The sequence below is a fragment of the Protobothrops mucrosquamatus genome, unplaced genomic scaffold, assembly GCF_001527695.2.
Source record: "Protobothrops mucrosquamatus isolate PMUCROS unplaced genomic scaffold, P.Mucros_1.0 scaffold4314, whole genome shotgun sequence".
NCBI classification, from domain to species: domain Eukaryota; kingdom Metazoa; phylum Chordata; class Lepidosauria; order Squamata; family Viperidae; genus Protobothrops; species Protobothrops mucrosquamatus.
The window spans coordinates 180843-198790 of NW_015390228.1; the positions used below are offsets into that span (position 1 = coordinate 180843).

The window sequence follows — 17948 nt, forward strand, 5'->3', positions numbered from 1 at the left end:
ATCTATCTATCTATCTATCTATCTATCTATCTATCTATCTATCATCTTGTATAACTGCCCTTCTCATTAGCAAGTGACCCTGGGCAGAGTATAACAAAAAAAAGCAATACAACAATGAATATCTAAAATGATTATCATTAACAAATATTTAAAAAATTAAAACAAGAATGATAGCTGAAGGGATGTTCACAGTATGGAGCCCTGTACCATATATGTTATATTAAACTGATTGATATATGTATAGATTGATATACATACCCATGAAGCAGAATCACACAGTTAAAGGAAACATTCAAGTTTACGGAATAATTTTTCTGACTCCTATTTTATAATCATAATCATAAGTTAGGAGTCTCAGCTGCAATTGTTCAGATATGACAAAGTGGGTATTACGATTGTTTTAAAGCAGCTGTGTTGTTTCAGGCTTCCATACAACTTAAACCAATAAATGTAACGGCTTTAAAGGGAGGACTTAATGCTATTTTTAATAGTAAGAATATTTAAACAACAACATCTTATTTCCAGACTCATTAACAAGCCCGGAGAAAAAAAAGGATCTGGCTGCTTTAATGAACAACAAAGAGGTACGGTACTGTGCTTGCATGGGGTGCAAAAACTTATTCCAACCCATCATTTACAAAGAATACACATCCCAGTTTAGTATGTCTTACTCACCAATGATGCTTTTCAGACAGCAGTGTTAGACCCCAGCTGAAAAATCAAAACAAAACATCATTCATACACAGACATGTCAGGTAATTAAGAAAGACAAAAGAGGATTAACCTTCCCAAAGCCAAATTATTGTTACCCTGTTCAGAGTGCTCACAGATCACATATAGCCCCCTACTGTGACTGGCACTGATGATGTTATCTAGTTTGGTAATGAAATGTCTGCAAGAAAACAACCGAGCTCAGAGAGCACTAAGGAACCCTTCATTTCAACCCCGAGCTACAAAATTTCTCCTTGATTAGCCCCTACTGTGAATTTAGGAGAATCATACAATTTCAGAGGCTGAAGTCTGGTGTGTTGTTTTTGTTTAACGTTTTGAGCTTTTGGGGCAACGCTTGAACTTTTGTGGAAATCTGCTACTCTGAACACTTTGTTGTTGTATGTGTGTACACTGAGAGCTTATGCACCGGAGACAAATTCCTTATGTGTTCAATCACACATGGCCAATAAGAATCCTATTCTGTTCTGTTCTGTTCCATTCCGTTCCGTTCCATTCTATTCCATTCTTCATTCCATTATTCCATTCGTTTCATTATTCTATTCTATTCTATTTTCTTATTCTATTCTATTTTCTATTCTATTCTATTTTCTATTCTATTCTATTTTTTATTCTATTCTATTATCTATTCTATTCTATTCTATTCCATTCTTCATTCGATTATTCCATTCGATTATTCCATTCCATTCTATTCTATTCTATTCTATTCTATTCTTCATTCTATTATTCATTTCATTATTCTATTCTATTCTATTCTATTCCATTCTTCAATCCATTATTCTATTCTATTCTATTCTATTCTATTCCATTCTTTATTCTATTATTCATTTCATTATTCTATTCTATTCTATTCTATTCTATTCTATTCTATTCTATTCCATTCTTCATTCTATTATTCATTTCATTATTCTATTCTATTCTATTCTATTCTATTCTATTCTATTCTATTCTATTCCATTCCATTCTTCAATCCATTATTCTATTCTATTCTATTCTATTCTATTCTATTCTATTCTATTCTATTCCATTCTTCATTCTATTATTCATTTCATTATTCTATTCTATTCTATTCTATTCTATTCCATTCTTCAATCCATTATTCTATTCTATTCTATTCTATTCTATTCTATTCTATTCTATTCCATTCTTCATTCTATTATTCATTTCATTATTCTATTCTATTCTATTCTTCATTCTATTATTCATTTCATTATTCTATTCTATTCTATTCTATTCCATTCTATTCTATTCTATTCTATTCTATTCTATTCCATTCTTCAATCCATTATTCTATTCTATTCTATTCTATTCTATTCTATTCTATTCTATTCTATTCTATTCTATTCCATTCTTCAATCCATTATTCTATTCTATTCTATTCTATTCTATTCTATTCTATTCTATTCTATTCTATTCTATTCTATTCTATTCTATTCTATTCGCAATATAACCCAGAGGCGATAGCATACCGAGATTAGAAATAACTGTTCAATAATTTCTCAATACCAAATTAATAACAGAGGCCCCCAAATACCTAACATTGAGGAACTGTGGCTGATCACGGACCAGGCAATAGATACAGATTAGTTCCCTTAATCGCTATGGTTTTTCAAAGCTTTACCCTTCTGTAGCATCACAATCCTAACAAAGCAGCCAACATGGTTTTTTCTTGCCTCTCTCTTACTTTGTTGGTGGTTTCAGTTTTTTCTTCACCCCAAGGTAAAGTTTCAATGAGTTGACAGGAAAGGCTTTTTCAGCTTTGCTGCTCTGCTGAGGGGGAGAAACGAGCATTATTAGCGAAGCAGAAACATAGCAGAAGGCCTCCAAATCTGTTCGCCTTCTGAACATTTCTCGGTGGACATTTTGCAAAAAAATTAGATCATTTTGTTCCCCGTGATGTCATCTCTCTACTAGCAGGTTTGAACACGTGGTAGTGGCATCTGACCAAGCTTGGGATCCAAGAAGGGTTAGATTGGGCTACCACATAGATGTTCCAAATTTCCCTGGAAGATCGAAATTGTGAACCGTTTCTGGACTTTGTGCTCGCGGTGGGAAAAAAAATGATACTTCGATTTGGGGTTTTACTGATTAGATTGATTTGTTGTTATAGAAATTTAATGCACGTTTAATGTTTAATTAAGAGAAGGACTAGGGGTGACATGATAGCAGTGGTCCAGTATCTCAGGGGCTGCCCCAAAGAAGAGGGAGTCAAGCTATTCTCCAAAGCGCCTGAAGGCAGGACGAGAAGCAACGGATGGAAACTAAGCAAGGAGAGAAGCAACCTAGAACTAAGGAGAAACTTCCTGACAGTTAGAACAATTAATCAGTGGAACCCCCTCATTTGAACCCTGAGCAAATATTCTCCTTCATTAGAATTTCCTATATGGCCGTGCATGGAGAAGCCTTACTAAGGTCTCCCGCCTTGGACATGGGGCTGGACTAGAAGACCTCCAAGGTCCCTTCCAGCCCTGTGACTATATTTCTATGCAGCTCCTGCCTGCCTTTGCCAAGATCAAGGAAGAGGAAATTGTGACAGGTTGCCATGCTATTCTTTGTGCACCCAACCACCCAGAGACACTACAAAAGCCCTCCTTTTTTTTTTTCTTCTCGAGGCAAAATTCTCTACTGGATAAAAAGCCTGTAATTAAATAGCAGAGTTTAATTTGTCAATGTGTTTGTAATGATATGGAATGCTAGAGGTCTCCTGAAATTCATTAGGCAGTTTTCATTTTCTGAGGCGGATTTGTACCTAGGGGAGTTTAAAGCACTGAAGTGCTGGAAGGTCAAAGTGACCCCCCATCCACCTTTATAGGAGCTGAGAGTATGAAACATTACATGCCAATTAGGCAAAAATAAATTAGCTCAGTTCAGGGCACTTTCTCTTCCCCTCCCCCCCCTCTCCGAAATTCATGGCTAATTGGGCTTTTAGTATTTCGAAAACGATTCTTAACCAATTTGGCTGCGGTAGTAATAAAAAGCGTCCATTCGAACAGCAGAAATGTACTTATTAATCTAGATATGAGGAAGTGAGCGCCGTTTTTAAAATAATAGCGCTGCTTCTCCGAGCTTTCTTTCTTTCTTTCTTTCTTTCTTTCTTTCTTTTCTTTCTTTCTTTCTTTCTTCCTTTCTTTCCCTTTTTCTTGCCAGGCAATTAATGTAACATTATGCATAGGCAAAACAAACACAACCACTTTGCTGAGATCATGAGTTTCCCAAGATTTGTAGCAAGTTGGGTTTCAGACAAGCTATTAATTTCAGGGGAAAATAGAATTTTTTTTAAAAAAAAAAAAGAAAAAAAATGTGCAACAAGCCAAAGGGGAACAAGCAAAAAGCTTTTTTGTTCAGCAACTGCAAACCTTGCTTTCCCGTAAATAATGACCTAGAATTTATGCAGCCTATTTTAAGCCCGAAGAAAAGAAGTCTAGACACATAAAAGTAAATTTAAAAGGTCCACGTTCATGCTTAGATGGATACTTCGGAGCAGAAAGGAAATTAGGAGTCTCTCTTTGTAATGTGAAATTCACGACAACAGGGGTCTTCAAACTTGGCCCTTTGATGACCGGTGGACTTCAACTCCCAGAATTCCTCAGCCAGCCTCCATTTTGTTTGTTACATTTAAGACGGGGGGGGGGTCTTCAAACTTGGCCCTTTGATGACTGGTAGACTTCAACTCCCAGAATTCCTCAGCCGGGAAAAAGGAAGGGGGTGGAACTGGGGGCGAGTTTAAAGGGCTCGCAACGGAATTTGTACCTTCATGTCCTTATAAAGCCACAATTTTGCTTCTCGCAAAACAAAATAACGGTCTTGAAACTTATTGGCAGACAGAAGTTTGGAGGGTTCTTCTTTGTATTTCAGGTAGCCGGCTTTGACGGGGCCTTTGGACGTTTCCTCTGTCGAGACGATTAAAAAAAAGCAGTTGGTTTTCACAATCTCCTTTTTTTATTATATTGATATATATTTGTTATTGTATATTATATTATTATACTGTATACTATATTATTATACACTATAATATATTATTATATATACTATTATATATTATAATATAATATATTATAGTATAGTATATTATACTATATTATATAATACTATATTATATATTATATTACTATATATTATACTATACTATGCTATGCTATATTATATTATAATAAATATACTATACTATACTATAACATAACATAATATAACATAATATAACATTATAACATAACTATACTATACTATAATATACTATAATATAATACAATACAATACAATACAATATAACATAACAAAACATAACATAATATAACATAACATTATAACATAACTATACTATACTATACTATACTATAATATAATATACTATAATATACTATAATATACTATAATATCTATACTATACTATAATATAATATAATATAATATAACATACTATAACTATACTATACTATAATATACTATAATATGATTAATATAATATAATATAATTAATATAAATATATGATTAATATATAATATAGTCAATATAATAATTAATATAATTAACATAATATAATTAATATTATACAGTAATATATTATATTATATATTATACAGTGTACTACATTTTAAAGGTAACCACAACTGAGCCCAACATTTATGTTGCTAAGTGAGAAATTTTTTAAAGTGAGTTTTTCCCCATTTTACCGCTTTTCTTGCCTTCGTTGTTAAGTGAATTTCCGCAGTTGTAAAATTAGTAACACGGTGGTTAAATGAAATCTGGCTTCCCACCCCCCCCCCCCCATTGGCTTTGCTGGTCAGAAAGTTGCAAAAGGGGATCACGTGAGCCCGGGGGGACGCTGTGACCGTCATAAGTATGAGTCAGTTGTCAAAGCGTCCGAGTGCAAGTCACATGACCCTGGGGATGCTGCAATGGTTGTAAGCATAAAAAACAGTCATAAGTCATTTTTTCCAGGGCCGTTATACCTTTGAACAGTCACTAAGTAAGTTGAGGACTACCTATATACCTTTTAAAATTAATCTGGGGGGAAAAAAGGATAAACAATTGGAGTTCTCCTCTATTATTTTAGAGTTTTTGGCTCTTGGGAAAATACCTTGCTTGGGTGGAAATGTGGTGTCTTAACTATGATTAAACATATTTCTTCAAGGTCTAGTTTAAGGGCACTGCAACAAGCAAGGATATAAACGTATCTATATTAGCCAGCATTCGTTCACCCGATCCAAGCAAACATTTAAAGGATGTTCTGGCTGGGCTGAGTTCAAGATTGTACACTTCTTACTGGCAGCTATTTTGATCAGAACCTTTTTTTGAAAGTGTCCAGGTTATTCTTCTTACTATGGTCCTTCAAGTCAACTTTTACTCTTAGTAACAAGTTTCCTAAGCAACAATTTCAAAACGGGTTTGATTTTTTCTTGATGTTTGATCTTCTTGTGACTTTGATCCTTCAGGTCAATTTTTACTCTTAGTAACAAGTTTCCAAAGCAACATTTTCAGAATCAGTTTGATCTTTTTGTGTGTCTGTGTGTGTCCCAGGTAATTTTGTGTTGGGGCGAGTAACCCAAAATTATTCGTATGGCTATGTCTCAGGGGAGACTAGAATTTGGGTACCCTTGCTCCTGATGCAATGTCTAGTCTAGACCAAACTAGCTTTTTAAAGCTTCTGCTCCATTAAAGTTGAATTCAGAAATTGACAGACTTAAAACTCACTACAGCTGGCAATGGCCAGCCAGCGTTTAGTAGATTAAAATGATATATTTCTAGTGTTACGTACTGCCTTATTAGTTGTGGTCTTTAAATTGTTTTACTAGTTGATTTTATGCATATACCTTATTTAATTCGATGCGGTTTTAATTTATTCTATTTGTTCTGTGAGCAATTTTCTTTCTTCCAGTCCCCGGCTTTAAATTAAATAAACCAATAAATTGTAATTCTTTGGATGTCATGCTCTTTGTAAGATGAGTAGAGGGAGTCAAGCTATTCTCCAAAGTGCCTGAGGGCAGGACAAGAAGCAACGGATGGAAACTCATCAAGGAGAGAAGCAACCTAGAACTAAGGAGAAACTTCTTGACAGTTGGAACAATTAACCAGTGGAACAACCTGCCTCCAGAAGCGGTGAATGCTCCAACACTGGAAGTTTTTAAGAAGAGACTGGACAGCCATTTGTCCGAAATGGTGTAGGGTTTCCTGCCTGAGCAGGGGGTTGGACTCGATGACCTCCAAGGTCCCTTCCAACTTTTATTATTATTATTTACATAGGTATGTTTTATATGTGCATGTACTATATGGCACTCCTATAGAGAATAAGATATGGAAAATCAACATACCTAAATTAATCTTGGGTGAAGGTTGGTTCACTGAATGTCTGGAATCTTAAGCAGGGATAACAGCAAAATTATAAACCAGGATTAAACAATTTTGCTTGAATATACTGTAATACTAAAGATCTCTTTCTTCTTCTCCCAAAAATAATTGGATTCCTTCTTTCTTTCTTTCCTTCCTTCCTTCCTTCCTTCCTTCCTTCCTTCCTTTCTTCCTTCCTCATGCTTAGACCCTTTCAAACATACAAATACATGTATGTTCCATCTATTTGCTCACACCCAAATTTCTTTCCTGGAAAGAAAAGAGCACAACATCAGGTGTAAAAGACCAGGTCCACACATGAAGGCCCAATTAAACTGATTTATACTCATACCTATGCATAGGAATCTTCTTAACTAACATTTAGCGCCTGCTTGGAGATAGATAAAAAGCAATGGAATTCAAGGGAGATTGGTCTCCACTCGTTTGTGGCCACCTAGGGATTCTAGGCTGAACCCTCTTTTAACTCCACCCCAGGTTCTCCTTCTCCTACAATATTCAATACATCATTCTGTACATGGAGAAAAATACAGACAAATACTAGACAGCCTAACCAGGGTCACTGCTGGTAAGGCGTGTTGCTATGGGGATGGCTCAGAATATGGTTACCTGTCTTATTTCTAAGTTCTGATTCAGGTAGATCCAATAAAGCAGACATGTCAAACACAAGGCCCGGGGGCCGGATGCGACCCGCGAAGTGGTTTCATGTGGCCCGTGAAGCCATCCTGGAAACAGTGAGGGAACGGCCCCCGCTGCCTTGGCCTTGACCCAGGCTGGCCGGGAGCCAATGTACAATTTTGTGGTGGCCATCTATGCTGAAACGCATTCAGTCTTAGCTCCACAAGGCCGTCTAGAAACAGTGAGGAACCAGCCCCTGCCGTGTCGGCCCCGTCCCCTGGGTGCATGCTGGGGAGGTGACACCCTTTGTGAGGAATGAAGAAATGCACCATCGCCTGGAAGTGGCCAGCAAATGGCCCTTGCCTACTTCACATATCCGGTTTGATGGGCTCCGGCGGAGGGGTTTCAGCAGGCAGCGAGGCTCCTCCAGTGGACCATGCCTTGGCACTTGCCCCGGTTCCACCCCCTTCTGCCAGAGACCCTCAGATCTGTCCCACTCTTGCCCAGGCCCCCACAGGCACCCTTGACGTGAATGATGTAGAGCTGGCCATGCCCACCCAATAGGCCACACCCATTCTATCCACACCCATCCAGTAGGCCACACCCACCCTGACCACCACCCCCAAGGGCAACCGCAATGCTGATGCAGCCCTCAATGAAATTGAGTTTGACACCCCTGCAATAAGGGCTTTTTATTAAAGGGTTGGACAGAATTCCAGATTCACGTTTTCTTTGCCATGTTTATCGCCCTACCCAAATGAGAACACTAGCAAGATTCAAACGGAATGCTAAAGCATACGTTAGCGCTGCTTTAATGAACCTTTGCTAGCTCCACTGGAGGAAAATGCGAGCATCTGCTCCCACGTCAGCTATATATAATTATTACTAGCTTGGATTCATGCATTATGCTAAAACGGCGACGTGGCATCCTTGTTGCTGGCTTAGTGCAATGCATAAATCCAGCGTTACGGTTTCCCAAAGAAGTGTTTTGCTCGCCAAGCCGAACTTGCGAATATCAACAACAGTGGTCTTTAAAACAAGCCAGGTTTTCAAAATTACAATTCCTTATCCTGACTTGTATGGTTTAAAGGCAGAATGAGCGTAATTGCAATCAGTGGAATAAAGACCTCTGTGGGGCTGAATCGGATCGCCAATTTGCCACGGGATGAAACTCTACCCGCCACCTACTTAAAACAGTCAATGGAAGCTCCCAAAAAGACGTCGGCTTGTCTTTGTTAAGAAAGTGACAATGGAATCACATTTGATTTACTTTCCTTCTCGTCTTTTTTTAGATCCTAGCTTTAGGATGTATCAGTGGCAACGGATAGACCAGTAATGCCAAAATCAGAAAAATCCACTGGGATTGATTCGGGAGCCGCTAATTAAGGCAAAGAAAACAGAATCGTTAACCGTCCTGTAATCTACCAAAGGATAAACCTGCACAAAACATGTTTATAAGATTCTTAGGAGATGATGAAAAAAAAAAACAAGTGAAAATACCTATAACTTAAAAGGGCCAATCATCGTCAATAAAATATCCAGGTAGTCCTTGACTTACAACAGTTCAAATTTACAATGGCACTGAAGAGACTAACGACATTCTTCATCCCCAAGGTCACATGATCAAAATCCAATGCTTGGCACCTGACATGTACTTATGACGGTCGCAGTGTCCCAGGGTCATGTGATCCCCTTTTGCGACCCTCTGACAAGTAAAGTTTAATGTCTAGTTTAATGAAGAGAAGGATGAGGGGGGACATGATAGCAGCCTGCCAATATCTCAGGGGCTGCCCCAAAGAAGAGGGAGTCAAGCTATCCTCCAAAGCGCCTGAAGGCAGGACGAGAAGCAACGGGTGGAAACTAATCAAGGAAAGAAGCAACCTGGAACTAAGGAGAAACTTCCTGACAGTGAGAACAATTAACCAGTGGAACCACCTGCCTCCAGAAGCGGTGAAAGCTCCCACACTGTAACTTCCAACGGTCACTAAATGAATTGTTGTAAGTTGAGGACTGCCTGTAAGAGGGAACGTGTTTTGGCATTTACCTTCACCCATCAGCCCCACGGTTGGAAATTTCTTGATTATAAGGGAGGCGTTGCTGGGACTGGCCAAGGAGCTCCAGTGAAGGATTTGTTCTAGAATATTCTCAGTGCAATGCAGGGGACGTTCTAGAAGAGAAGAGAGAATTAAAACGTGGTTATTATCAAAGGGGGGAGTCATTTTCATTCTACCTTAAAGAGATAGTTTCAAAAACAAAAAGCATCAAAAGAAGACACATTCAACCAATAATGCATGAGCCCCCTAAGTAAATACGTACTGCTTTATTTACAGCTCTGTCGACATTTATGTTGAACATAAATCATTGGTTGGAAAACATTCATTATTTCCCCAGGAACATCCATTATTTGCAAAGTATTCATCTGATATAAATGGCTAGCAAAATTTTATATTCCACATGTCCCACCATAGCAAATCCCTTACATAAGGCCAGATAACTTAATTGTCTATCTCTGCTGCTCAATATACAAATATTTCAGCTCAATGTTAATATTTCAGTTCCAATACTTCAGGCATCTGTCAAACATCTATCCCATTACTCTGCTCCCAAGGTCATTCTGTGTTGCTAGTAAACTGCAACAGAAACTGTTTGTTTCCAATCTAACAATAAATATTGGAAGAAAATTGCATTCTGGAAAACGTAGGATATACCTGCGTTTTCAGAGTTTTGTTTCATCCAGTAAACAATTATAATTCGAGGTGAGGGTTGTTAGAAGGAAGACCAAATTCCCCGGAAAGAGGACAAGGTTTTATTTCACGAAGAAGGTGCCCCTTCAAAATGGGAGCTCAGTAAATTAAACACAGCTGCTTGTGATGATAAATGCACACCCACAATTCTCTCAGCTGAAACTGCCATGTTAGAGAAGTTTCCAGTGTTGTAAGGTTTCCGGCTTACTGCAATTTATGGTGAAAAGAAAAGAAAAGGGAGGGAGGAAGAAATGAAGGAAGAAATGAAGGAAGGAAGGAAGGAAGGAAGGAAGGAAGGAAGGAAGGAAGGCATGTATGGAAGGAAGGAAGGAAGGAAGGAAGGAAGGAAGGAAGGAAGGNGTATACTATATTATTATACACTATAATATATTATTATATATACTATTATATATTATAATATAATATATTATAGTATAGTATATTATACTATATTATATAATACTATATTATATATTATATTACTATATATTATACTATACTATGCTATGCTATATTATATTATAATAAATATACTATACTATACTATAACATAACATAACATAATATAACACAACATAATATAACATTATAACATAACTATACTATACTATACTATACTATACTATAATATAATATACTATAATATAATACAATACAATACACTACACTACAATACAACATAACAAAACATAACATAATATAACATAATATAACTATACTATACTATACTATAATATAATATAATACAATATCATATACTATAATACTATAATATAATATAATATAACATAACATAACATTATAACATAACTATACTATACTATACCATAATATAACATAATATAACTATATTATACTATACTATACTATAATATAATATACTATAATATACTATAATATAATACAATACAATACACTACAATACAATATAATATAACATAACATTATAACATAACTATACTATACTATACTATACTATAATATAATACAATACAATATAATATACTATAATATAACATAACATATAACATAATATAACATAATAACATAACTATACTATACTATACCATAATATAACATAATATAACTATACTATACTATATTGTACTATAATATACTATACTATCTATACTATACTATACTATAATATAATATAACATACTACAACTATACTATACTATAATATAATATACTATAATATGATTAATATAATAGAATATAATTAATATAAATATATGATTAATATATAATATAGTCAATATAATAATATAATTAACATAATATAATATAATTAATATTATATAGTAATATATTATATTATATATTATACAGTGTACTACATTTTAAAGGTAACCACAACTGAGCCCAACATTTATGTTGCTAAGTGAGAAATTTTTTTAAGTGAGTTTTTCCCCATTTTACCGCTTTTCTTGCCTTCGTTGTTAAGTGAATTTCCGCAGTTGTTAAATTAGTAACACGGTGGTTAAATGAAATCTGGCTTCCCACCCCCCCAAAAGGGGATCACGTGACCCCGGGGGGACGCTGTGACCGTCATAAGTATGAGTCAGTTGTCAAAGCATCCGAGTGCAAGTCACATGACCCTGGGGATGGTTGTAAGCATAAAAAACAGTCATAAGTCATTTTTTCCAGGGCCGTTATACCTTTGAACAGTCACTAAGGTAAGTTGAGGACTACCTATATACCTTTTAAAATTAATCTGGGGGAAAAAAAGGATAAACAATTGGAGTTCTCCTCTATTATTTTAGGGTTTTTGGCTCTTGGGAAAATACCTTGCTTGGGTGGAAATGTGGTGTCTTAACTATGATTAAACATGTTTCTTCAAGGTCTAGTTTAAGGGCACCGCAACAAGCAAGGACATAAACGTATCTATATTAGCCAGCGTTCGTTCACCCGATCCAAGCAAACATTTAAAGGATGTTCTGGCTGGGCTGAGTTCAAGATTGTACACTTCTTACTGGCAGCTATTTTGATCAGAACCTTTTTTAAAAAGTGTCCAGGTTATTCTTCTTACTATGGTCCTTCAAGTCAACTTTTACTCTTAGTAACAAGTTTCCCAAGCAACAATTTCAAAACTGGTTTGATTTTTTCTTGATGTTTGATCTTCTTGTGACTTTGATCCTTCAGGTCAATTTTTACTCTTAGTAACAAGTTTCCAAAGCAACATTTTCAGAATCAGTTTGATCTTTTTGTGTGTCTGTGTGTGTCCCAGGTAATTTTGTGTTGGGGTGAGTAACCCAAAATTATTCGTATGGCTATGATGTCTCAGGGGAGACTAGAATTCGGGTACCCCTGCTCCTGATGCAATGTCTAGTCTAGACCAAACTAGCTTTTTAAAGCTTCTGCTCCATTAAAGTTGAATTCAGAAATTGACAGACTTAAAACTCACTACAGCTGGCAATAGCCAGCCAGTGTTTAGTAGATTAAAATGATATATTTCTAGTGTTACGTACTGCCTTATTAGTTATGGCCTTTAAATTGTTTTACTAGTTGATTTTATGCATATATCTTATTTAATTCGAGGCGGTTTTAATTTATTCTATTTGTTCTGTGAGCATTTTTCTTTCTTCCAGTCCCCGGCTTTAAATTAAATAAACCAATAAATTGTAATTCTTTGGATGTCATGCTCTTTGTAAGATGAGTAGAGGGAGTCAAGCTATTCTCCAAAGCGCCTGAGGGCAGGACAAGAAGCAACGGATGGAAACTAACCAAGGAGAGAAGCAACTTAGAACTAAGGAGAAACTTCTTGACAGTTAGAACAATTAACCAGTGGAACAACCTGCCTCCAGAAGCGGTGAATGCTCCAACACTGGAAGTTTTTAAGAAGAGACTGGACAGCCATTTGTCCGAAATGGTGTAGGGTTTCCTGCCTGAGCAGGGGGTTGGACTCGATGACCTCCAAGGTCCCTTCCAACTTTTATTATTATTATTTACATAGGTATGTTTTATATGTGCATGTACTATATGGCACTCCTATAGAGAATAAGATATGGAAAATCAACATACCTAAATTAATCTTGGGTGAAGGTTGGTTCACTGAATGTCTGGAATCTTAAGCAGGGATAACAGCAAAATTATAAACCAGGATTAAAAAATTTTGCTTGAATATACTATAATACTACAGGTCTCTTTCTTCTTCTCCCAAAAATAATTGGATTCCTTCCTTCCTTCCTTCCTTCCTTCCTTCCTTCCTTCCTTCCTTCCTTCCTTCCTTCCTTCCTTCCTCATGCTTAGACCCTTTCAAACATACAAACACATGTATGTTCCATCTATTTGCTCACACCCAAATTTCTTTCCTAGAAAGAAAAGAGCACAACGTCAGGTGTAAAAGACCAGGTCCACACATGAAGGCCCAATTAAACTGATTTATACTCATACCTATGCATAGGAATCTTCTTAACTAACATTTAGCGCCTGCTTGGAGATAGATAAAGAACAATGGAATTCAAGGGAGATTGGCCTCCACTCGTTTCTGGCCACCTAGGGATTCTAGGCTGAATCCTCTTTTAACTCCACCCCAGGTTCTCCTTCTCCTATAATATTCAATACATCATTCTGTACATAGAGAAAAATACAGACAAATACTAGAGAGCCTAACCAGGGTCATTGCTGGTAAGGCGTGTTGCTATGGGGATGGCTCAGAATATGGTTACCTGTCTTATTTCTAAGTTCTGATTCAAGTAGATCCAATAAGGCAGACATGTCAAACACAAGGCCCGGGGGCCAGATGCGGCCTGCGAAGTGGTTTCATGTGGCCCGTGAAGCCATCCTGGAAACAGTGAGGGAACGGCCCCCACTGCCTTGGCCCTGACTCAGGCCAGCCGGAAGCCAATGTACAATTTTGTGGTGGCCATCTATGCTGAGTGCCTCCCATCGGCCGGTACGCTCCCACAGAGTGGGTCTCCTCGGGGTGCCGTCAGCCAGACAGTGCTGGCTGGCGACCCCCAGGGGGAGGGCCTTCTCGGTGGGAGCTCCCACCCTCTGGAATGAACTGCCCCCAGAGATCCGGGTGATCCCGGATCTCCCTTCCTTCTGCCGCGCCCTTAAGACATGGGTATTTCAACAAGCAGGACTGGCCTAGGGGGAGATTTTTAGCGGGGTTTTAAAAGCAATTTTAAATTGACACAGGCCAAATCCAATATTTCATTTTAATTATGTTTTAAATTGGGGTATTTTTGTATTTGTCTTTTATCAGGCTGTCAGCCGCCCTGAGTCCGTAAGGAGAAGGGCGGGGTACAAATTCAATAAATAAATNTTTCAACAAGCAGGACTGGCCTAGGGGGAGATTTTTAGCGGGGTTTTAAAAGCAATTTTAAATTGACACAGGCCAAATCCAATATTTCATTTTAATTATGTTTTAAATTGGGGTATTTTTGTATTTGTCTTTTATCAGGCTGTCAGCCGCCCTGAGTCCGTAAGGAGAAGGGCGGGGTACAAATTCAATAAATAAATAAGTAAGTAAGTAAGTAAGTAAGTAAGTAAGTAAGTAAGTAAGTAAATAAATAAATAAATAAATAAACGCATTCAGTCTTAGCTCCACAAGGCCATCCAGAAACAGCGAGGAACCAGCCCCTGCTGCGTCGGCCCCGTCCCCTGGATGCATGCTGGGGAGGTGTCACCCTTTGTGAGGAATGAAGAAATGCACCATCACCTGGAAGTGGCCAGCAAATGGCCCTCGCCTACTTCACATATCCGGCTTGATGGGCTCCGGCGGACGGGTTTCAGCAGGCAGCGAGGCTCTTCCAGTGGACCATGCCTTGGCGCTTGCCCTGGTCCCACCCCCTTCTGCCAGAGACCCTCAGATCTGTCCCACTCCTGCCCAGGCCCCCACAGGCACCCTTGACGTGAATGATGTAGAGCTGGCCATGCCCACCCAATAGGCCACACCCACTCTGTCCACACCCATCCAGTAGGCCACACCCACCCTGGCCACACACACCCCAAGGGCAACCGTAATGCTGATGCGGCCCTCAATGAAATTGAGTTTGACACCCCTGCAATAAGGGCTTTTTATTAAAGGGTTGGACAGAATTCCAGATTCACGTATTCTTTGCCATGTTTATCGCCCTACCCAAATGAGAACACTAGCAAGATTCAAACGGAATGCTAAAGCATATGTTAGCGCTGCTTTAATGAACCTTTGCTAGCTCCACTGGAGGAAAATGCGAGCATCTGCTCCCACGTCAGCTATATATAATTATTACTAGCTTGGATTCATGCATTATGCTAAAACGGCGACGTGGCATCCTTGTTGCTGGCTTAGTGCAATGCATAAATCCAGCGTTACGGTTTCCCAAAGAAGTGTTTTGCTCGCCAAACCGAACTTGCGAATATCAACAACAGTGGTCTTTAAAACAAGCCAGGTTTTCAAAATTACAATTCCTTATCCTGGCTTGTATGGTTTAAAGGCAGAATGAGCATAATTGCAATCAGTGGAATAAAGACCTCCGTGGAGCTGAATCGGATCGCCAATTTGCCGCCGGTTGAAACTTTACCCGCCACCTACTTAAAACAAAAACCAGAAACTAAGCCGTCTTCTTTCGACAGTCAATGGAAGCTCCTGAAAAGACGTCGGCTCGTCTTTGTTAAGAAATTGACAATGCAATCACATTTGATTTACTTTCCTTCTCGTCTTTTTTAGATCCTAGCTTTAGGATGTATCAGTGGCAACGGATAGACCAGTAATGCCAAAATCAGAAAAATCCACTGGGATTGATTCGGGAGCTGCTAATTAAGGCAAAGAAAACAGAATCGTTAACCGTCCTGTAATCTACCAAAGGATAAACCTGCACAAAACATGTTTATAAGATTCTTAGGAGATGATGAAAAAAAAACACAAGTGAAAATACCTATAGCTTAAAAGTGCCAATCATCATCAATAGAATAGCCAGTAGTCCTTGACTAACAACAGTTCAAATTTACAATGGCACTGAAGAGACTAATGACATTCTTCATCCCCAAGGTCGTGTGATCAAAATCCAATGCTTGGCACCTGACATGTACTTATGACGGTCGCCGTGTCCCGGGGTCATGTGATCCCCCTTTGCGACCCTCTGACAAGCAAAGTTTAATGTCTAGTTTAATGAAGAGAAGGACGAGGGGGGACATGATAGCAGTCTTCCAATATCTCAGGGGCTGCCCCAAAGAAGAGGGAGTCAAGCTATTCTCCAAAGCGCCTGAAAGTAGGACAAGAAGCAACGGGTGGAAACTAATCAAGGAAAGAAGCAACCTGGAACTAAGGAGAAACTTCCTGACAGTGAGAACAATTAACCAGTGGAACAACCTGCCTCCAGAAGCGGTGAATGCTCCCACACTGTAACTTCCAACGGTCACTAAATGAATTGTTGTAAGTTGAGGACTGCCTGTAAGAGGGAATGTGTTTTGGTATTTACCTTCACCCATCAGCCCCACGGTTGGAAATTTCTTGATTATAAGGGAGGCGTTGCTGGGACTGGCCAAGGAGCTCCAGTGAAGGATTTGTTCTAGAATATTCTCAGTGCAATGCAGGGGACGTTCTAGAAGAGGAGAGAGAATTAAAACGTGGTTATTATCAAAGGGGGGAGTCATTTTCATTCTACCTTAAAGAGATAGTTTCAAAAACAAAAAGCATCAAAAGAAGACACATTCAACCAATAATGCGTGAGCTCCTTAAGTAAATACGTGCTGCTTTATTTACAGCTATGTCGACATTTATGTTGAACATAAATCATTGGTTGGAAAACATTCATTATTTCCCCAGGAACATCCATTATTTGCAAAGTATTCATCTGATATAAATGGCTAGCGAAAGTTTACATTCCACAGGTCCCACCGTAGCAAATCCCTTACATAAGGCCAGATAACTTAATTTTCTATCTCTGCTGCTCAATATACAAATATTTCAGCTCAATGTTAATATTTCAGTTCCAATACTTCAGGCATCTGTCAAACATCTATCCCATTATTCTGCTCCCAAGGTCATTCTCTGTTGCTTGTAAACTGCAACAGAAACTGTTTGTTTCCAATCTAACAGTAAATATTGGAAGGAAATTGCATTCTGGAAAACGTAGGATATACCTGCGTTTTCAGAGTTTTGTTTCATCCAGTAAACAATTATAATTCGAGGTGAGGGTTGTTAGAAGGAAGACCGAGTTCCCTGGAAAGAGGACAAGGTTTTATTTCACGAAGAAGGTGCCCCTTCAAAATGGGAGCTCAGTAAATTAAGCACAGCTGCTTGTGATGATAAATGCACACCCACAATTCTCTCAGCTGAAACTGCCATGTTAGAGAAGTTTCCAGTGTTGTAAGGTTTCCGGCTTACTGCAATTTATGATGAAAAGAAAAGAAAAGGGAGGGAGGAAGAAATGAAGGAAGAAATGAAGGAAGGAAGGAAGGAAGGAAGGAAGGAAGGAAGGAAGGCATGTATGGAAGGCATGTATGGAAGGAAGGAAGGAAGGAAGGAAGGAAGGAAGGAAGGAAGGAAGGAAGGAAGGAGGGAAGGAAGGAAGGAAGGCAGG

At 38.2% G+C, this 17948-nt stretch overlaps 1 protein-coding gene across 1 annotated transcript in view; it reads right to left on the minus strand.

The window, feature by feature from the left end:
* Window positions 1-2413: 2413 nt before the first annotated feature.
* Window positions 2414-17948, minus strand: part of LOC107298830 (arf-GAP with Rho-GAP domain, ANK repeat and PH domain-containing protein 2-like) — a gene marked incomplete at its 3' end in the record, with an annotated part of 92497 nt that continues 76962 nt past the window's right edge. Inside the window, exons 18-22 of the mRNA XM_029286625.1 lie at window positions 16851-16967; window positions 15791-15799; window positions 15635-15639; window positions 4480-4617; window positions 2414-2496 (exon numbers count right to left, since the gene is read on the minus strand). Coding sequence (XP_029142458.1) covers window positions 2414-2496; window positions 4480-4617; window positions 15635-15639; window positions 15791-15799; window positions 16851-16967 — 352 coding nt within the window. The remainder of the gene's footprint in view (window positions 2497-4479; window positions 4618-15634; window positions 15640-15790; window positions 15800-16850; window positions 16968-17948) is intronic.